The sequence below is a fragment of the Filicampus tigris genome, chromosome 18 (assembly GCF_054856515.1).
Source record: "Filicampus tigris isolate MCC_2025a chromosome 18, RoL_Ftig_1.0, whole genome shotgun sequence".
NCBI lineage: Eukaryota > Metazoa > Chordata > Actinopteri > Syngnathiformes > Syngnathidae > Filicampus > Filicampus tigris.
The window spans coordinates 13305107-13327401 of NC_141234.1; the positions used below are offsets into that span (position 1 = coordinate 13305107).

At 42.2% G+C, this 22295-nt stretch overlaps 1 protein-coding gene and 1 long non-coding RNA gene across 6 annotated transcripts in view; one reads left to right on the forward strand and one right to left on the reverse strand.

Moving 5' to 3' along the window:
• Nucleotides 1–22295, reverse strand: part of LOC147132618 (uncharacterized) — a 385135-nt gene that overhangs the window by 136610 nt on the left and 226230 nt on the right. The gene's annotated exons all lie outside the window — the stretch shown is intronic.
• The window catches only part of phf14 (PHD finger protein 14), a 103530-nt gene continuing 88211 nt past the window's right edge, over nucleotides 6977–22295 (forward strand). For 4 of the 5 annotated variants that reach the window (XM_086014567.1, XM_086014568.1, XM_086014569.1 and 1 more), the window contains exons 1-5: nucleotides 6977–7108; nucleotides 11529–11639; nucleotides 12659–13452; nucleotides 15536–15668; nucleotides 19938–20097. In XM_086014567.1, the coding sequence (XP_085870693.1) occupies nucleotide 7108; nucleotides 11529–11639; nucleotides 12659–13452; nucleotides 15536–15668; nucleotides 19938–20097 (1199 nt within the window). In that variant the 5' untranslated portion in view covers nucleotides 6977–7107. Of the gene's footprint in view, nucleotides 7109–11521; nucleotides 11640–12658; nucleotides 13453–15535; nucleotides 15669–19937; nucleotides 20098–22295 lie in introns of those variants that run through there. The other variant, XM_086014566.1, reaches the window with a different exon arrangement.

Genomic DNA, 22295 nt, shown 5'->3' on the forward strand with positions numbered 1-22295 from the left:
GTTCTGGCTGTTCAGGAGGGCATTTTTGGTTCTCCTTTAATGTTGGCCACACTACACAGGGAAGGTGTCGGTGCTAGTCTTAATGGATCTCAATGCAGCATTTGATACAATTGATCATAATATACTGTTGAACAGCTTGGAAACGTGTGTGTTATTAAATGGAACAGTCCTAAAATGGTTCAGGTCCTACTTAGAGGAAAAGAGTTGCATTGTGACCACACACCGAACTGTGCATTCTATTAACAAAGAATGAGAGCAGTCTATTCGCAAAATAAAACCCAAATCTGGGCACTTGACCCTTTTTTGCTGGTCCGTCCTCCGTTCGCGACCTGGGTACCCTTCCGCCCTTGTTCCTACATCCTTATTCATATAAAATGATCGTCCTCAGGCCCTGTTCGTCCTCATTCTTTTAAAGCGGTTCCGTCCTTACGTCCGCCCCCATGTTTATTTATAGCTCATTAGCTGGATAATTTACTATTCAAATCCGCTTAATTTATGGGGACGGTTTGACGAACCGCTTGCCACCACACGCACGTCTGCAAGGGGATGGAGTCTGCGAGTCGAGAGTTGTAACATAACTGCTTTATTTTATAGCGGTCATTGTTTATATGTCAATGCAGCGGACGTGAAAGAGGTCAGTCTCTGAACAGATGGGCGGAGACGCCTGGTCCAGGGAGCGCTTCCATTGGTCAGCCCTTTGGGTTGCTGATTGGCTTGCTGGTCCCCCCTCCACTTCCGGTGCACCGACTGGGACACCATCAGTGCGTGTGTGGAGAAACAAATCGCGCAGAAGCAGTTTCGGTGGTGCTACCTGCGAATGTTCAATTTAATCTGGTGGCGCAATTCAATTAAAGTCAATGTAGTTAGCGTGGGTGGGCGCGGGTTCCGTGCAGGGCGGCGTGGATGATGCGTTTGGAGCGGTGGGACGTGGAGCGAAGCACCGAAAATCCGCCCATTCGGCGCGGTTAAAACAAATGAACCTTTTTCCCTCAAGGCATGGATGACTGTTTCTAAGTACTGATGTGAAAGGACGGCTTTACCATAGCTATCTGTCTAATGTGAAAGAAGCTGGACTACAACTGCGCTGATTTGCTGGTCCAATTTAAGATCACTGTCCATTTTAAAACCCAAGTTTAAGACTGTTGGCTTTAGATATGAAGCCAGGGGGCCCAGGTCAACAAGGTGGGATGTAGACGAGTCACTGGGACCGAACACCATAACTTCTGTTTTCTTTTCATTGAAATTCAACAAATTCAGTGACATCCAGTCTTTAATGTCCTCTAGGCAGGATAAAAGAGGTATTATCTAGAATGCGTCTTTTTTGCTCAGCGAGATATAGATTTGACAGTCGTCCGCATAGCAGTGGAAGGAAATACTGTACGATTTTTTCGGAGGATGGAACCCAGGGGCAGAAAATACAAAGAGAACAGCAATGGCCTCAAAATAGAACCCTGTGGATCACCATACGATAGATGGGCAGAGCAGGACTCAGAGGAACCTAGGCTAACAGAAAACGTCCTGCCAGCCAAATAGAATCCAAACCACTCTAGAGCGCATCCATTAATGCCCACTTGGTGTTGCAAATGAGTCAAAAGAATACTGTAGTCCACCATATCGAATGCTGCAGTCAAATCCAACAAAACGAGACATTAGTAGTCTCCAGTGTCATTTGCCAGCAGGATGTCATTAAAAACACGTAACAGGGCTGACTCTGTGCCATGCATCTTCTTGAAGCCTGACTGGAAAACCTCCTTGACATTAGGTTCATCCAAGAAAGATCTTAACAGTCAGTGCACCACTTTTTCCAGAATTTTAGCCATAATAGGCATCCTGGAAATAGGTTTAGAATTGGATAGCACAGCTTGATCAAGGCCAGTTTTTTTTCAGCAGGGGTTGCACTACAGCATGTTTAAAATGTAGGGGGACTAAACCAGAAGTACACTCGGCAGGTCTGGTGTGGGATTATCGTTGTGGTTTGTGGACATCCCAAGCTATATGACACAACAAGCTATCACTACCGGGACAAGAAATAAAGAGAGCAGGCTTGAAGAACCGTGAGCGAGGAGCTTGTTATACGGTCTATTTTTACTTCGTCTAGTTTTTTACAGCTGTTGAACTTTACCAAAACGACAATATTGTTTGCACTAGCTTTAGCACTTGATTGCGATTTTGTTTTGCCAGTCGTCGTCTACTACCAAGTAAAGTTCCTCCCCATTCCGATGTGCGCGAAAGAAGCAGCTGCGGCATTCAGGTTTCAGATTTCCCGTGGTCAAATGCCAGTGCTCCTTCTTGTTCTTCGTCTCATTCTTCTTCTTCTTCCTTTTCTTCTCCCCTCCATGCAGATCGAATGTGTGCAGTGCACAGCGTTCTCGCCGGGGTGTTCCCACTGCAATTTAGTACGCACAGTTGGGTAACTAGTGGCGCGTTTGAAGCATTCTGAGGCAATTTGGGACGTTTGCTCATTTTGCAGAGTAGATTGAGATGAACTTTGGCCACCTCACGACCACGTCACACGCATGAGGGACAACTAGTGGGACGGACAAAATCCACCTCCGCCCTTGCTTAGTCCGTCCCTTTTTTAAAACTTGTCATCCCCTGTCCTGCGTCCCAAAAATGAGGGACGGATCGTTCTGCCCCCGGGACGGAATGCCCAGCTCTGATAAAACCATTGTTGGAGCTGTTAGGTTTGGGTCACCAGGGCACAAGCCCAATTATCAATTCACAAAAACAACTCAGTGCATATTTGTTTTATCTTTCAAGAAGGCACTCAAATATAAATGAAGACTCACACAAGTCGGTTGGATGTTTCCGTCTGTTTCTTTCAGTCTCTGAAGTTCAGGAATCTGACAAAAGTCAAGCTGGAATGCTTTCCTTAACCTCGCGGTGTCAAGTCTGACAAAAGTGGACAGAAAAAATTGTGGATCCCAAAAACGCAAAACGAGACAAAAGCATCGAACTGAAAAATCTTTAATTACAAAATCCAAAAATGGCCGACAAAGTATGAACAAAGGACGCTGGCGAAAACAAAGCCAGGGAACATCAAATAGGGAACACAAAACGCTCGCACGAGGCAAGGAAATATTGATAACCGAAAAACAAAACGAGATTGCAAAAAACCCCAATAACACGAAACACAAAGCGCTCAGTCGAAGTGACGAGGAACAAAAACTTTATATAACAAAACATTACCGGAAAAATCGAGAACAAGATACTAGAACGTGACGTCTAGAAAACAGAGTTTGGGCTGTGAAGCAAGCAAGGTCAATAATCCGACAAGATATGGTGGTGAACAGTGTCCTTTTAAACCTAGCTGATTATGATACGCCACAGGTGCGCAGCTGAAGGGAACGACCCCACTCCAGCTGGGCTGCAACTAACACACAGAGAGAGGGAGAGAGAGACAGAGCGCGCCTAGAGCAAAACATGACAGTACCCCCCCCTCAACGGATGCCTCCAGGCGGACCACCCGGCTTCAAGGAATGAGCAGCGTAAAAATCACGGACGAGTGAAGGATCCGAGATCCACGAGCGGGGGACCCACTGACGTTCCTCCGGGCCGTACCCCTCCCAGTCGACCAAGAACTGAACCCCCTGCCCCTGCGCCTGGAGTGCAAGATCTCCTTCACGGTGTAGACGGGCTCACCATCCACAATACGGGGGAACGTTGGGCGGGGCAAAAGGACAGTCCCCCACCAGCTAGACCAAGGAGACGTGGAACACAAGATGGACCTTGAGCGTCGGGGGCAGGCGCAGCCTCACAGCGAAAGGATTGATGATCGCCTCAATCTCAAACGGCCAGATGAACTTGGGCCCAAGTTTGTGGGATGTCCCGGCTAGGTTCAGGTCCTGCGTGGACAGCCATACCTGCTGACCAGGCAGGTAATCGGGCCCAGGACGTCGGCGCCGGTCAGCAATCCTCTTATTATACTCCGCTGTCCTGGACAGAGCTGCCCGGGTCTCCCTCCAGACACGCTGGGTCCGCTTCAGGTGGTGCTGGACCGAAGGCAAAGAGACCTGGCTTTCCTTTGACTGAAACAAGGGCGGTTGGAAACCGCCGGCTGCTTCGAACGGCGACCTACCAATTGCAGTACCAGTGGTACGTGATGTCACTGACAAAATAACTTTATTTACTGTATACGTGTTTATATTACATATCTTGCCATTTTAAAATTATTATTATTGGTTTCCCATTTCAATATTCACATTTTTGGTTTATCTTAGTCTTTCTTTATTGAATTACTGAATCAGAACTTCATCGAGTCGTGAGCTCTGTAGTCAGGCCCTATGGCAACAGTACCCAGCCGCTGCGAGAGCTAGGGAGTGTCGAATTAGGCGCAATGTCAATGGTGCAATCATATGGCCGATGTGGCGGTAAGGTTTGTGTAAGGTCCTTACTGAACACCTTGTTAAGGTCATGATATTCGCTGGCACACGATCCAAATTAATTTCCTCCGGAGGCACGACCGATTGTGTGTTCTCCGGCACAGCTGACTTAAGACAATGAGCATGACAAAACAAACTCCAATTCTCTTTAGCTGAGCGACCCCAGTTAATGCCCGGGTTGTGCATCTTGAGCCATGGTAGGCCTAATACGACAGGTACCGCACGAGACGGCATGACAAAAAATTGACACGTTTCAGCATGGTTACCAGACAAACGGAGCAATACGGGACACGTGACAAATCTGATTTCTGCTAAAGAACGGCCATCAAGATCTCGGTCAGACCTCGGTCAGCTCTTCCGTTGAGCAACCCAAGGCTTCCACTAAGTCGGGATCAATAAAACAGTCATCTGCCCCTGAATCAATAAGCGCAGTAACATTAACATGTGTGTCCGCTGATAGTGTAGTGGTACACACGCCTGAGTTGTGTGCGGGCAGTGTGGGATCGATTCCCGCTCAGTGACAGTGTCTATGTGTGCCCTGCGACTGGCTGGCGACCAGTTCGGGGTGTAGTCTGCCTTCGCTCATTGACGGCTGGGATAGGCTCCAGCAACTCCCCGCGACCCTATATAGGATAAGCGGTTTGGAAGATGACATGACATGACATGACATTAACATGTTTGCCAAGCACACACAATTCGCCCCTAAGCTCAAGTCTTTTCGAGTCTGTTGAATCACTGGAAATTTGTCCTATGGAGGCCACAGTATCGTTAGAGTCCGGACCCCCAAAAAAGGAAGACTTACGGGAGAGCGGTCTCGTAGGACACTTAGCCACACGGTGTCCTGTCTGTCCGCAATAGAAGCAGGCCTCGGACAGTGCGCGCCGCCTTCTCTCCTCGGGGGTAGCCTTCCACCGCCTAGCTGCATCGGCTCCTCCTGCATCGTCTTGGATGGCTCGGGAGGTAGCTGGCGACAAACACACGCGAGACAGGCGCGGGGGTGGGGCTGTGGGGCGTGTTTCCGTCAGTCGTCAGCGAAATAGGCATCCGTCAGTTTTGGACGGACGGAGCTTCCATCAATATTGACGGAGTGCTCACCTCTGATCATTTCTCTGCAATAGTAGGCCCATTATAAAGTTAAACTATCACTAAAAGTAAAGTAGGTATTACGTATCTAAGAGTGAAATACAAGTAATGTGAGATCAAGTCTTTTCTGTGCTTTTTGTGCCTGGTATGAAAAATACAAAGATTAAATAGGAAACATATATCTAATATCATATATTGCAAAACAAAATCATAAAGTTATGTCTTTCTAAATACAAAGTGTTGAAACCAAACACAGCTGTTGTCAGTTGGTTTTCACTTGTCTTGCATAATTGCTGCCATCCAAAGCTTTCGGCAAGCTATAGGTTTCTTTGGTACGCGATAAAAGCTCTTGGGATCATTATCAAATCTGTATGCACATCCGTTCATAATATGCGACATTACACTAACATTGTTAAATAAAAAAATATGTGTAAATATCTGATGACTTCCAGTCCGTCTTTATTGAACAATTGCTAATCAACACACCATGTGAGTATTTGGTGATGTTATGCATAACTCTCATTTAAGCACATGAGCAAAACAATGTGTTGACAAAAAAAAAGTTTATTTAGAAACATAGAACATACAAACACAAATGCCAGAGGCTGAAATTCAAAACGAGGCAAAAAGGAAAATTCTCATATTACAGAAATACATTGTAAAGAGTGCATAAATCCCATTTGCAAAAATGCAAAAGTGTGGTTTTGGATTAGTGCTTCAACATCTATGAATATGGCATCCAGCCAACAGTATAATATTAATATAAATTGTTTTCTGTTTTTTTTAATTCACAGATTGGTAGTCACTGAAGCCAAACAATATATACCAGTATATGTTAAAAGCAAAGGTAAATATTTGCTTCTTTACAAATAAAGTTATATATATCTTTCCATAATTTGGCAGAGATTGGGCAATTATAAAATGAATGAAAAAGACCTTCAGATGATCTTTACAAAAACAACAATTTGTATCAATGCCTTTTTGAAGCAATTAGAGAAAAACTTTTCATGGGCAAAACCTATGGATTATAATTAGTTGAATATTTTTCAGGTGAAGTGCAAATATTTATCCAGTTAATATTATTAATACGATTTTTTCCAGTAAGAAACCACATGTGGAATTGATGCAAAGTCTTTCTGAAACAATGTGTGTACGTAAATGGTAAAAAAGTAAAAAAAAGTCTCAACGATTTCAGTTTTTACGGAATCAATATACAGTGTATAGTACTGTACTATAGATGAGGGCTCTGCCCTTTAAACTTTTAAATAAAATAGATTGCATAACGACTGCAGCAGAACTGACCAACCAAAGTAATATTAGAAAAGGGCGTGCCCAGTGGTACGTGACGTCACTGACAAAATAACTTTATTTACTGTATACGTATTTATGTTACATATCTTGCCATTTTAAAATTATTATGATTGGTTTCCCATTTCAATGTTTACATTTTTGGTTTATCTTAGTCTTTCTTTATTGAATTACTGAATCAGAACTTCATCGAGTCGTGAGCTCTGTAGTCAGTCCCTATGGCAACAGTACCCAGCCGCTACAACGACGTCACTTCTGTGTTTTCCATTGTCAACGCTTGCTGCTAAAAGGAGACGTGCCTTCGTTTATGTAGCAATACGAACGAATTGTACAAAGTAAGTGACCAAGTCTTGCACTCTACAATAAATTATCTACAATTACCTGCGCTTGTGCCACATCTTTAAATACATGGTTAGCTCTCTCTAACTGAATTTGTTTGAATTAGCTGTTAGCCGGCTAAAACATGCGATCTCAGAGCGGATCGCTGCCTTTTACTACTGCCGTTGATGTTCACTGAAGCAGCATAAGACCTTACGTTTTTATCGATAATCATACACCTATAATGTACATACGTGAACTGTGCTCAATTGTATTCATTATTCTCCTTGTAACTTGTCAAACCGTCAACGACAGTTGCTAATGCTGGCTATGTTATGGTTAGCTTACGTAACCTGATTGGTTCATCAATGTGCTTGAATAACCGTAGTAATAGTTTAAGTTGTCGTGGATTGTCTTGGTCGGTTTACCGTGCATGGTAATGCAGATGTTACCAGCTCGGTGCTAAAAACGAAAGCTAAAATGCGTATCGTTAGCAGAGTTCTGTTTAGGCTTAAATTGTGTGCATCCATGATGCACGTCAAAAACACCTGTTTATAATTCAAATATGCATCTCAAGGTTTTAACATAATGTTTCTGAAAATGTACACGAAACACCAAAAGTAAGGACGTTTGTTTGGTAGATCATGCCTTTATTGTTATTTTGTAACAATATTTCTTGGCATTTGGTCTCATATCGTTGGAAAGCCTGTTTACTGTATTACCCTTTTAAATGGTGCCACATTTTTGAGGAAAATGCATGATGTGATGTGCAGCAGAGCTTAGTATTGGCGTTGCGTCCATGGAATGGAACATTTGCCAAATCTGCTCTGCCAATGCTGAACACTGAACACCTTATTTTGCTATTTCCAAGGCTCTTGTTTTGAGCTTCTGGTGCACCCTGTGAGCATGGTCCCTGTTACAGTATTGAGTTGGTGTTTGCCCCTCTGTGTATTTGACTGATGTGATAAGGCCTGTACGATTGTGCTACTTCAAGCAGGTTTTCTGCCAAACGAAATTGCGTCATAGTTTGGAGTAAGACAATGTACCATCTTCAAACTGAAGGCCAAATTCCGTAAAATGGGGGATGTCAGAAACAGGACACAAAGTAGACGTCCCAAGAAGACAACACCCCAAGAAGACCATTTTCGCACCCTGTTAGCACTTAGGTAACGTTGGCTAGCGTTCGCACTCTCCACTTTGCCAATGGTGAGTTGAAACATGGTGGCAAAATGAATATTTCCTATGCTTGCCATGCTGGCGAAAGACAACTTGGCTGATGAAAATTGCCCATGTGAAATCTGTGTCCAAAGGCCTGACTTTGAAGCAGAAAAGTGCATATGTATGGTACACAAATAGAATAATCCCACAACTACCCACGCGGCCAGTGACACATATTACTGGTTACATTATAATCACAACAAAGCTATCGTCAATCCAATGTTATGCATTGTTAATGTGCCGCTGGCGGGCCATGTTTGCAAGGGTAGCACTTTAGCAGCGTTGCTGCGAACCTAGAATGGAAGAACATGCAAAACGGCAAACAGCTTTGAATTTTGCCCCACCCGTGTTGAAAAAAGAAAGAGGCAGAAAGACACAGTGAAACAACCATTCAAGCGGTCACAAATCATCAAATCACATCTGAGTGTTTTGGCAAATTCCCCTGGCTTCGACATGTTGAGGAGAACGATATGGTTTTCTGTAAAGTTTGTGAAAAAGAAGGAAAATCAAATGCTTTCTCAGAGAGGGAGATCAAGGGTTCTTTAGTAGGAATGTATTTCAAAACATAACGATACTGCCACAGATATGTGTTTTTGACAGTATGAATTCTTGATGATGTAAAATTGCACATCGTCAAAGCAATGTTCACAAATATATCGAGGGCTGAACGATTAATTGCATTCACAATATTACGCGATTTGACAAAGCACGACTTTGTAATTGCAAAGACTGCGGTTTAAATGGTCGTGACTTTATTGATAGCTGAGTGGAGGGAAAGAGAATGTGAAGCTAACGCTCCTGCGCTAGCTTTCAGCTTTCTAACATGCTTCATTCTATTCACCTCACGTGGTTAACATAACCCCCCCTGTGTTAAAAAACAAAACAAAAAACCTTACCGTGTACGTCAGGGGCGGAGCCAGAATGTGGCTAATGGGTGGGCCTTGAAAAATCAGGGTCGTCCTGAATATTTCTCTCACTGTCCCGACACATCGTATATTCAAGTAAAATGACAATCTGAATAATATGAAGTTCAGATCTTCCTTAGACAAGCACAATTATACCATTCTTAATATTCAATAAAATAAAAAAAATAAAAAAACATACAAAAATTCAAAAATAATTTAATAATTGATTAAAAATGTAAAAGTATATATTTTTTTCATGAGTCTCACTGGGCGGGCAGTCTGTCAACGTGGGTGGGCCTGTGCACACCCAGGCCCACCCATGGCTCCGCCCCTAGTGTACGTGTGTTGTATATTTTGTGATGTTTTGGCTGCCGTTGTATGTTGGAGCACATGTGTGAGGAAGGGTTGGTCGGATGTTTGCACACACACACACACTCACACACACACACAGACAGACGATACTGTGCTGCTACATGACAAAAACACATATATGCAAAGTTGTCTAGCAGTCAAATATTAAGAGGATGAATTCGGTTGTATGTTTCGAACCAAGAGACAATCAAAAAGATGTTTAATGATGAGACTCGTTGAGTGGTAATGCCCGGTGGCATTTATTTGTTATAGAAATAGAAAGATATTACGTCGTTTTAATTAGGGTTGCGCGATGTTGGAAAAAAAATGACATTGTGATTTTTGGGGGGGTTGCGATATATATTGTTAAAAATAGAATTTTCACCATGACATCATTGTATTCATATAATATTGTTTAATCCAGACTAATGGGGTTCATCTGTGACTGATGATTGCTGTATATAAAAGGGATCACAGTGGTCATGTCTCTGAAACATAATAGATTATTTAACATTGTATTTCACACTTCAATGTAAACAGCAGCAAAATATTAAACATATTTTAAACAAAAAAATAAAAAGAGCAGGTGCACTAGACCTTTGAGTCATTTAAAAAAATAGAAGTAAAAAAACTCTAAAGCAGCAGCAGAGTTATAAAGATCTTTAAACTAAACTATAAAATATTCAAACATTAAAAAGCAGGTGTACTAGTGCCTGAGTTCTTTACAAAAATATAACATTAAGATAAAACAAACCTTTGTGAAACTTCAGCAAAGTTGTAAAATTAGAACAAAAATATTAAAACTTAAAGGGCAGGTGCATTAGTCCCGTGAGTTGTTCAGAAAAATATAACAATAACTAAAACGGTCTGTAAAACATATTGCATCCGTGATTTGTCTGTGCTGTTTGGACTTCTTATCATAAGGAGTTATGCTGGCGGAGGCGTCTGTAATTGTTTTTCGAGTAGATGAAGTTTCACCTCGGGTCCCACTTCTTAGTTTGAACTGCTCATACAGGGGCTTGTGACGGCGATTGCAGAAACAACGGTGAGGCACTGTTGGCAAATGATGTTTTGTTGTTCGGAATCCTCCTTTTTATAGCCGAAATACTTTCATATTTTGGATGTTGACTTTGTTTTGGGGACTAAATCCACTGCCGCTTCTGCCGTCGTCTCCTCTTCCTCCATGTCGTCTCAAACCAGACAGCAGTCGCTGTGAGGGTGGAGGGGGGAGGGGCTGGTGACTGCTTGGCAGGAGGGAGGGGATGAGTGAGACAATTTGTGTAGAGCACGGAGTAGCTTGCTGCTTTTATGAAGCAAAACAAAAGTTTGCGTGTTCTAAGAAAAAAAAAAGTTAAAACATCGCAGGTCCTACGATGTGACTATTGCGCATGCGCACATCGCAATCGTGATGTTCAAACGACACATCGTGCAGGCCTAGTTTTAATCAAAATTCTCAGCAGCTTCCAAACTCACACCCTACTCCATTGAAAGGAAAAGAACGCAAGCCCAGTGTGGATAAGCAGGAGCAGAGGATAAGGAGAGAGAGGGCGGGAGAAAGCGGGTAGGGATGAGAAAACAATGCGCCTCAAAGTTTTAATTTTGCCTGTACTATTAAAATTGCATTAATTGGGTTTTATTTATGGCGATGGATGAAAATGAAGTCCATGCATTTTGATAGCGGTCAAACAATCATTAGGTTGTTAGCTTTTACCATAGCGACTTTGAACCTTGTTGGTGATCACTGTTCCATGTTATCCAACAACGCATTGAATTTGTGCTTTCTTTTGCACCTGATTGCAATTAAAAAAAAAAAAGGTTTGCTTGATGCTAATTCTTTATTGATTCAAAGAGACCACAGAATGTTATCTGGGACAGGGTGTTTCCCACCAATACATTTATTGTAAACCTGCAATTGTAAAAAGGTTAATAGCTAACTGTGTTTTTTGCAACTGTTTCATGTTAGTGGACCGTGGTTTAAAGCGCCGTCAGGTCAAACCGCTGGCTGCTTCTCTTCTCGATGCCTTGGATTATAACAGCTCAGACGACAGTGACTTTGAAGTTGGAGATGCCTCAGGTATGCATTCATTTTTATTATCGTTTAATTTATTTCTCTACTTTGAATGCAATCTTGCACATTGCTGTACAGTATTAGATTTATAGCGTAACAGTACATACTAAGGCTGGCTGCCAAGATAAGTTGACTAGTCACTATAAAGTCGACGGTCCCAACAATTAATTTAGTAATTGACATAGTTTATTTTTTGTGGCTTTGTTGTTCTCTCAAAACTGCCTTTCTGTCCTTAATGCACGGGCACAATAGAGATATTGCGGGTTTGCTGTGATGTAACTGGAAAAAACAGTATCATGGCTAACCGCCAGCAATGGAGCTTTAATATTTGGGAGCATTTACCAAAAATACTTAAGAAGAATGTGATGCAAAGCTTGCACGACCGTACATGGCAGCATGACAGTAGCTAATTGGCTAGTGAAAAGCATTAGTGAGCTATTTCCTAGCTGTACGTTAAGATTGTCTTAAGGCAAACAATGATGCTTACATTAGCCTTAGAAGTTAGCATACAGGTAATGTAATTCATTTGATGTAACATTATAACCACAGAAACTGTATGAATAAAGACTAGATGCGGCGGTGCGCTGTAGCAACTCACTAAGCGACATGGTTATGTGGCCGCCACATTGCTGGGTGCAAGGTTCCTATCGAAGGCATTGAAAATAAATCAATACTTGGTCATTTGTCAACCGACTTTCATGAGATTTACTTTTTTATCACATACTTTGATGTCGTAAAGCATGTCCTGTCAATACACAACATTTGAAAATGGAAAAAAAGACCCCCAAAAACCCTGAAAATTATTCCTAGATCCCTTATTGTGATTGTACAGCATTGTGTGTAACTGTATACAGCAAGCACAATGTGCAGGCATCCTTGTTATTATTAGTTTTTTTGGCCATTCACAAACAGTACTCGAAGTGCATACTTTGTGGATTAATTTTCAAATACTGTAAACATTTATTGCTAAAAATATTAGTCGAACTTCTGATTTCAAATTTTCCATTTGTTTTGTATTCTAATAGGATCAGATGGAACCGGCAACGGCAGTGATGAAGGTTCTAAACCAAGTGCTGCAGGTTCCGAAAGTGACTCAGACAATGTGGGTTCTATAGATGATGGTACTGATGAAGAAGAGCCCAAAAATCTTACTGCACATGACAACCTGGCTGAAGATGAAGAGAAGTCAAAACAGCAGAGCTCCTCAGATGCCTCTACCAAAGACACCCCTGTTGTAAGTCCACCCAAAGGCCGACGAAAGAGCAAGAAGGTTTTGGAGCCCGAGTCCAGTGCAGACGGTGGGAGTGTCTCGACCTTGGCGTCTGGGCCTGGCAGTGACAATGCTGATGTGTTTGAAACTGAGCCCAAAAAATGGAACTTTCGAAGGAACCGTCCACTGCTTGACTTTACAACCATGGAGGAGCTGAATGAAATGGATGACTATGATAGCGAGGATGACAATGACTGGAGACCCACAGCGGGGAAGAAGAAAGGCAAGGCTGCCACCCAAAAAGGAGGGGGAACAGAGGAAGGTGATGGTGCGACAGCAGATGATAATGATGATGGTGATGATGACGATGACGACGATGACGACGATGATGACAAAGATGATAATGATGATGACGATGATGAGGATGATGACGACGATGATGTAGATGAGGATGGCGAGGATGAGGATGATAAGGAAGATGATGAAGAAAACAACAGTAGCAGTGAGAGTGACAAAGAGGTGAAGAAACCCAAGAAAAAGGCTAAGAGCACCAATGCTTTTGATGAAGAATTAACAAATGACAGTATGTCCCAAGGAAAAGGAAATGAGGTAAGCTTACCTTGTTTAATCTGTGTCTTTTTACTGGTTTATGGACTTATTTGTACCTTTTAACAGCCCCTCCAAATGTATTGGAACGGCAAGGTCTGTTTCTTGGTATCTGTTGTATAGAGAATACATTGCGGTTTCAGATCAAAATATGATTGACAAAATTCTTCTTTTATTTTATTTACATCTAGATGTGTTAAACAACTAAGGGTAGAGCCCCTTTTATTTGAGGTCACCCATTTTCATGTGAGCAAAATTGTCGGTGCAAAATTATGGATGTTTGTAGTTGCTCAGGTGATTTTAGATTGATTGCTTTAAAATTAGATATTGCTTGTTTTTTTGGCGCTTGTTTTCACCTGTGAAACAGGATTTTCTGTTAACCCATTAAGGACAGGAGCGCATAACCGCGTTTCTGCCACTAGAACCGGGAGCGCTGTTGCGTCTTTCTACTATTTGAGCCGAGAGAGCTACATGTCATTTCCTTTTTATTATTTAATTATCGGTCTCTTAACCAATAAAATGCATCCGAAGATACACTTGACGGTGTCGTAAGCCCGCGGAAGATGTTCAGGAATTCTTGCGCGTCGTAATGGCGGTCGCCTGTCGTAATGGAGCTCTGAAATGATTAACGGCAGTGATATAGACGACGCGCTTGTGGACTTTGAACCAGTAGAATCAGTCGAACGTGATATATACTTAAGATATATGTTTGTAGACAATGACAATATCGATGTCTTTTAACGGAATAGAGGATGATAATTACCACTTGATTTTTTTACATAAAAAATAGCGCTTCTCTTACACTGACACTTTATTTTTACATCTTCGATTGGAATGGTAAAGATGAATAAAATCTGGCCTGTGTGCAAGCCACATGTCTAAGGTCTCAAATTATTTTGGAATTATGTTTCTGTCTGCTACAGGGGCTGAGATTAATTATTTTGTAGGTTTTGAATTTCTGGGAGAACATCAGGTTTTCAAGGGTAATTCCAAAGGCGACCTTAGGTTTTGAGCAGCTGTTGAGCTAGGCGCTTTAGGCTTTAATGGGTTAAGGGAGCTGTATATGGGAGAAAAGCAACACATTTTGAAGCTGAGAGAAGAGATGATGACACTGGAGCACACCTACTCTGCCTACAGTAAAGCAAGGCAGTTTTATGTACATAGCACATTTCATACACAAGGAAACTCAATGTGCTTCACACAAGCAAAGACAGTAACCCCGATACTTGCGTATCTAATCCTTCCTAAGCAAACCTTTCCATCCTGCTCAAAGAAATGTAAGCAGAATCACACCAAATAACAGTATTCTAAGTGGAGACGAGAAAGAAAGGGGAAAATGAATCCCTGTGACTGGAAACTGCTAATGAAAAACAAACTATTGTCATTACCATAAAAGTCAAACTTTAAGTGGAAGTCAACGCAAAAATGTTCATTACAATAATATGTTCTATGCGCCTCCATAAGTCTAAACACGGCATTCTGATTAATATTGCATTTGTGTAACATGAGATTCACAAAACAGGTGAGCTGTGATTGGTCGTTGATTGACCGTGAAGCCCGCGAAGCGGGTGTACCACATGACTGATTCAGGAAATGATTCACTAGGTTTGAGTGTACAGTACAGCTCGCCAGTTTTCTAAAGCTGAGCCGTGATTGGTCGTTACCTGAGCCCTGGGTAGTTGTGATGTCATTTTCAGCCGACAGAAGACAAAATGGCCGCCCCCAGAGATGGCTAAAAACGAGTGCATTTTGCCGCTGAACTTATGTTCCACAAACACAAAATTAATCAGAATGCTGTGTTTCAACTAGTGGGTCTGCTGGGAACATATTCGTGAAAAAAAAATGTTTGGATTGACTTCCAGCAGCAGAAGCAGCAAAATCCACCCGTTTTTAGCCATCTTAGGCGATGGCCATGCTGTCGACTGAAAATGACATCACAGTTGCTCAGGTGACAACTAATCACGGCTCACCTATTTTCTGAAGCTGAGCCAACCTAACATCCCTAGGTTTTAGATGTTTCAATTGAAATTAGGATTAGAAGGGTTGTGTAGCACTACATTTGACATGTGTTTTTTTTGTTCAACAGGATGCCTTGTTAGATCGGTCCCAGACCTGGAGTGCTCAGCACATCCTCATCTGCTCAGTTTGCCTGGGAGACAATAGTGAAGATGCAGATGAGATCATTCAGTGTGACAATTGTGGTGTTACTGTGCACGAAGGTGAGATGCTCCCAATTCCATCCATCCATCCATTATCGATACAGCTTGTCCTCACAAGGGTCGCGGGCGTGCTGGAGCCTATGCCAGCTGTCTTCGGGCAGTAGGTGGGGGACACCCTGAATTGGTTGCCAGCCAATCGCAGGGCACACAGAGACAAACATCCGCATTCACAATCACACCTAGGGGCAATTTAGAGTGTCCAATCAACTTACCATGCATGCTTTTGGAACGTGGGAGGAAACCGGAGTACCCGGAGAAAATCCACGCAGGCACGTGGAGAACATGCAAACTCCACACATCGAGGCCGGGGCCGGGATCGAACCCGCGACTTCTTAACTGTGAGGCGGACGTGCTAACCAGTCGATCACCGTGTCGCCACTCCTAATTCCACTTTCTATAAACTGATTGATGAAATGTGAAATAGTTGAAGCTGCTCCTACACAGGTGAAGTGTAACTAAACATCAGGAATGCTGCTTCTACTTTTTCTTCTATACTGCCAATTTTATTTGCACCTGCTGCAGACATGACCCATTTTTGGGGCCAAAAAGTGAAATGCCGCAGAAGAGGAAAGCTAGCCAGCGTTCTCGTACGACTCCGTAAACGGGCTACACTTAACACCCATACCTTTGATTTTCCTTTCCAACGTATGCTCGCTCAGCAACAAGATGGACGTGCTGGTGCTGCTGATGAGGAGAAACAGCGACTTTTCCTCCTTGTGTGTTTTGTACTTCACAATGACTAGAGCCAATAAACCTTTTAAAACCTTAAAACCCGAATATTGGCAGTTTTCGGGTTTTTAAAAGCGATATAAACGCGTGCAATAAGCCGAATATGCCCTTTGCCCTTATTTGTGTTTTTAAATTTCCGAATACTACTCCCTTTCCAATCCGAATATGCATGCATGTATGCGGCAATCGTAATGTCCTGAATGCATGGGACACTGCGTGTGATCAACTGCAAGGAATCTTGGACTTTGTAGTATAGGAAGTGCTTGTATGCACGCTGTTTGGCGCGCAACCCACCAGAAATACACGTTTAGTAGGGATGGGATAAAGACTTTTTAAAGTTACTGTATTTTTTTTCATTATAAAAACAGTGTTAATATAGTTAGCAATAATTGGAACTTATTAGGGATTAGAACGCCACGAGATTTCTCGTCCCTGCACAGCACGATATCTATTTTCTTTTGACGGTGTTATGGAGTCAGGGTGAATATAGCATGTCCTAAAAGGCGCTGTCACGGAATGGGAACTTCCGAGGCCAAATCACGGAGTCGCTGTTGTGACCGACAACGCTTGCAACATGGATATGGCGATACGTGAGGCTGGCTTCGAGCCACACATTAAGTAATTATCGTGCAGGCAATGAACGCAACGCTAGTGCGGCTGGTCCAAAGTTGGCCACGTCGTATAGTTTCTTTTTTTTCACCGATGCGCAACAGCTGCAGCACTTTTGACATCTAAATAAAAGACAGCTCGAGCTGCCCGCGCACAAACTAATTATGGACGTAATCACGCGCTAGAACAGTTCTTTGGACATGATGGCTCGCGATCTGGAGCAGCAGGGTGCCGTATCTGCGGTTCTGAGGAGCCCAGAACTACGACGAGTTGCAGAAATCTTGACACAGACGCAGTGACATTCCTCTTGTTGAAGATCGACTGAGAAACAAGTTGAACTCTACAATACAATACCATTTTATTTATATAGCGCATTTCATAACAGCTAGAGCTGTAACAAAGCACTTTAAAAACAATACAATAAATAAAAAAACAATAAGAGGCAGTGATACATCTATTGATAAATATATCAATAAATATTAACAAATATATAAAATGTAAATAAAAGTATAAATAAATAAAGCCAATAAATTAACATAAAACACTATACAATGGAGTTACTGCCCCATGAGCACAGTTGGATTTTGTCAAAGTATTCAGTAAGAGGAAAGATCTCAGCTTTAGCTGTTATTGCAGCAATATTTGAGAGCATGTAATGAAAGTGACTCTTGTTTGCATTTGCACTTTAGAACTAGATGATTAATTTTCTTGCGGTCTGTTTGATAAAAAACATTTTGAAAACTGAAAAAATTACACTAGGTATTTTTTTATATTCGAAATTTAGCAAAAATCTCGTCTCGTCTCGCGGACTAAATCTCGTGAGATCTTTGTCTCGTCCCATCCCTAACGTTTAGTGATAAACAAAACATGGCGAAAGCTAGAATAAGTACGACACCACACTTTGAAAGCAAGGAGCATTCGCGCGGTGATATGAATCTGTTTTATTTATGGAAGTGAGTAACAAGCGAAGATGACGTATAATTGCGTCATAATGTCTGTGTGTCGCCGTTTCAATTGGGTTATTTAAATGTGACTAGTAACTCCGGTCAAGCCATGTAAGCGGGTTATTTCGCATGACTCAGAAATCAGAATTTTGACCTTAACCCGAATATTGACTGCATGTAAACGTAGTCAATGACATGGCTTTGCGAGTGGATCGTGGACAGTGCATTACATCTGGAAGGATTTTGGCTGTTTGGCATGGACTGTAACCCAGAGCTGTCCAGCAAAAGCAAAGGAGGCAGCGTCTGTTTCTACATGAACAACGCCTTCAAATGACAATTTCCCAAAACTGCCTCCTACTCTTATAGATTCTTTTCGTAAACGCTAAGCCATTCTACTCCGTTTCAGTTCGCACCATTCATTCTGGGTGCTGTGTAAGTCCCGCCTGATGCCGATGCACACACGGCTCTTTGCCGTTGTAATCGCGTTTTTCGGCGAAATGCCTCGGCGCTGTGTGGCGATGCATTGTTCACATTCAGGCCAACAATTGTTTGAGTGGCCAAAATATAAGAATAGGGCATGTAAATGGACCAGTTTGTGTTACAGTTCAACTGGAGTCCACATTAACTGTCTCACGATTCCATTTGTGGCTGTTTGGGCAATGCCAGTCCAGTAATTTTAATTTCCTGTCTGCAGATTCGTCACAAGCAACATCGAAACTGTTCAATTGCATACTTGTTCAATTCTACAATAAACACTGGAAACCAAACGTCTTGTTTACAACTCATGACTGGCTGCAAGAAATTGTACACCTAGTAAAAAAATAACAGTAGAGATTGGTATTTGAACCCATGACACACAGGGGAAAAAGCAGCAGTGCACGATCGGAGCGAACGCTCTCTACCCACTACACCATGGGCTGGCATAACTGTTGACCTGGAAAATGGCCAATCAAGTCAATCTTACTACAGATTCACTTGCATTTTAGGATTTCTTAAATATACCTTAGTTGTGCCTATTAGTACTATCACAATGTGACAAGAAGTAACGCTAATTTGACAATATGGGCCTGCCGTTGTTGTCTTGACATGACGTTTTACTTCCGGGTTGTCGCTTGCCAGGATCCAACTTCGTAAAAACGATTACTTTGTCGAATATACCAAATAGAAATGAGATTTTTTTTCATGCTGTATTTTTTTTTATTATGTTAACTACTTTACTTAAACTTCATTTCGCATTTTCTGAAATGACTTCACACTCGAGCTTTAAGTCAATCTTACAATAAACAACATTATCATGACAGACCCTTAGCATTTGTAAAGGAGTTCAGGCCATATTGAGACATTGAAAATGGACCACACATGCACTAAACAAAGTGTAGCGCCGAATAAATGAATAACTATGCTGCAATTCTTGCTCTTACTCCAGCACAGCACCCAGTGGCCATGTAGAAAACGAAGTTTTTGATTGTGAGAGTTTCTCATTGCTCAAAATGCCTAAAGGGTGGTTGACTGAATTAGAAGTTAGTGTTATCTCCCCAACAGAAGCAGACTACTGCTTTCTGGCTTCATTCGTAATGACGACCATTCTCGCAGCTGTAAAATCTACCATAGCAACCACATCACCATAGCAATGGGATCACAGACCTCAGGAAATTCTGAGAAGGATTTTAGAATTTTGGTTTTGCTCCTCTTGCTTCTGTTAGGATACATTTCTTTTATCAAACAATTAGTAAAGCTGCAGTGTCACACTAGATTGACGAGGGTAATTTGAATGACCAGATGGTTCATCACAGACAGGTGATTGATTCTTGTGTTTGTACATGCCAAGGTTCCTCTAACATAAATACTTTGGGCAACATCTGAACACATTCGACTTCCCGAAAAGTAGTGAATGAATGTAAATAATAAAATAAAAGCATTTAGCTAAAAGGAGAAACACTAATTGTACAATGTGTTGTGCTTTTAATAAGATGTTCGGTATTTTCAGGGTGTTATGGCGTTGATGGGGAGAGTGACTCGATAATGAGCTCAGCATCAGAGAACTCAACAGAACCTTGGTTTTGTGACGCCTGTAAGAATGGAGTGATGCCAAGCTGCGAGCTTTGCCCCAACCAGGATGGTATCTTCAAAGAGACAGATGCTGGGAGGTAGGCTACAGTGGCAGAAAGACCCATTGGAGAGATGCCAATCAGAGCAAATGAAATGTATGCAGAATCAAATACAAATGGTATAGTCTGCCAAAGGTTATCTGAAATGTACTTATGTTCAGTTGCAGAAGAGAAAATTGACTTATAGGGAGGAGGCTGGTAGAGGAATGAGAGGAGGAAGAGGAGAGATAGTGAAATAAAGGGAATAAGAGAAAAGAGTGTGTTATGTGAAGCGTGGAGACTTCAGCCACGTTATCGCTGATAGAGCTCCTTAGCCAGCCTGCACCCAAATTTACTACTTCAGTAGAGCATGAAAAACACAGCAAATTAAACTGTGAAGCGGTTGCTTGCTAGAGATGGATATCTCTATATTGGACTTTGGATTCTCTTCCCTTCAATATGCATTTGAAATTGTGTGACACCAAACTCAAGTCTGATAGTCCGGGGTAACCAAAATCTTCGAGTGTATTTTTCATGTCTTAAAATGTAGGGATGTCCCGATTGTCACTTTGAAGTGTTTGCCTTAACCGTCATATTTATCTGTATCGCAGTTTTTTGCTTCGTGCTCGATACCGATCATCTACAAAAAATATAATTAATTGCCTCTTCAAATGCCACCAGTGAGACGCATGCTTGCTTGTCATAAAATAATTGCTACTCGTCAAACTTATTTTTGACGTTAACTTTTGCTAACCCGTTGCACTTTTAACTCTTTGTCGATGCCATTCAGCCAGTGAATGGACTCTTTCACTTTGGTCGGTGCGGCTTTACAACAGACATTGCAGTTTGTAGTCTATTTAGGCTTGCTCTGACTCTCGGCCGTGTAAGCAAAATGTTTCCGTGCCTCTTTTTTCTCAAGGAGTCATGGATAAGTGGCCATTTTGTTCCTCACACATGCTCTGGGGAGTCACGCTGTTTGGGAGGCATTGCTCACTGCAGAGCATTATCGCTGCAGATGCACAAATTTCTCTCTGAAAGCCGTAAAGTAGCAGCACTAAATATCCCGAAATGTTACATTATAAAATATAATACTCAGCTATTGCTGTTCCATTTGACTGAAAGGAACCCCAGCATTATTTTGTGGCTTTTTAAACTTTAAAGAAAATGTATCTGATCTTTTTTTAGCTGATACCAGTCAGATGAAAATTACATAATCAGTCCCAATTTCCAATCACGTGATTGGATTGAAACTCTTGCGAGTGGTGCCCAATACGTCTATTTGTTTTACTCATTTGCTAGCTTGTGCATTTAATATTAGCGTTACGCGATGGAGAAAACTTGGGTGGCCGGGCCGTTGTGTCATGTAAGCATACCGTTCAGCCTGTTGTTGCCTCTATTCTATTTTTATTTTAAATTGATCGTCATTTAAATTTTAAATGACATGTCTGTTCTTGGTGTTGGATTTTATCAAATCAATTACCCCCAAAGTGCCACTTATACTCCGGTGAGACTTATACATGTCAACCCAAACATGTTTTTTTCAATAATATGTTCAATGCAGGCCCACTAGTTGAAACAAGGCTTTCTTATAAATATTGCGTTTGTGGAATAAGACATAATCCACCCGTTTTTAGCCATCTCTGGGGTCGGCCATTTTGTCACTTCTGTCGACTGAAAATGACATCACAGTGTCTCAGGGATCAGGTAACGGCCAATCACGGCTGACCTGTTTTCAGAAGCTGAGCCATGATTGGTCGTTATCTGAAGCCTGAGTATTTGTGATGTCATTTTCAGTTGACAGAAGCGACAAAATGGCCGCCCCCTGAGATAGCTAAAATGGGGTGGATTTTGCTGCTTAACTCATATTCCACAAATGCAATATTAATCAGAATGACATGTTTCAACTAGTGGGCCTGCATAGAACATTCATTCATTCATTCATTCATTATCCATACCGCTTATCCTCACAAGGGTCACGGGCGTGCTGGAGCCTATCCCAGCTGTCTTCGGGCAGTAGGCGGGGGACACCCTTAATTGGTTGCCAGCCAATCGCAGGGCACACAGAGGCAAACATCCACACTCACAATCACACCTAGGGGCAATTTAGACAGTCCAATCAACTTACTATGCATGTTTTTGGAGTGTGGGAGGAAGCCGGAGTACCCGGAGGAAACCCACGCAGGCATGGGGAGAACATGCAAACTCCACACAGGGAGGCCGGAGCCGGGATCGAACCCACGACCTCCGAACTGTAAGGC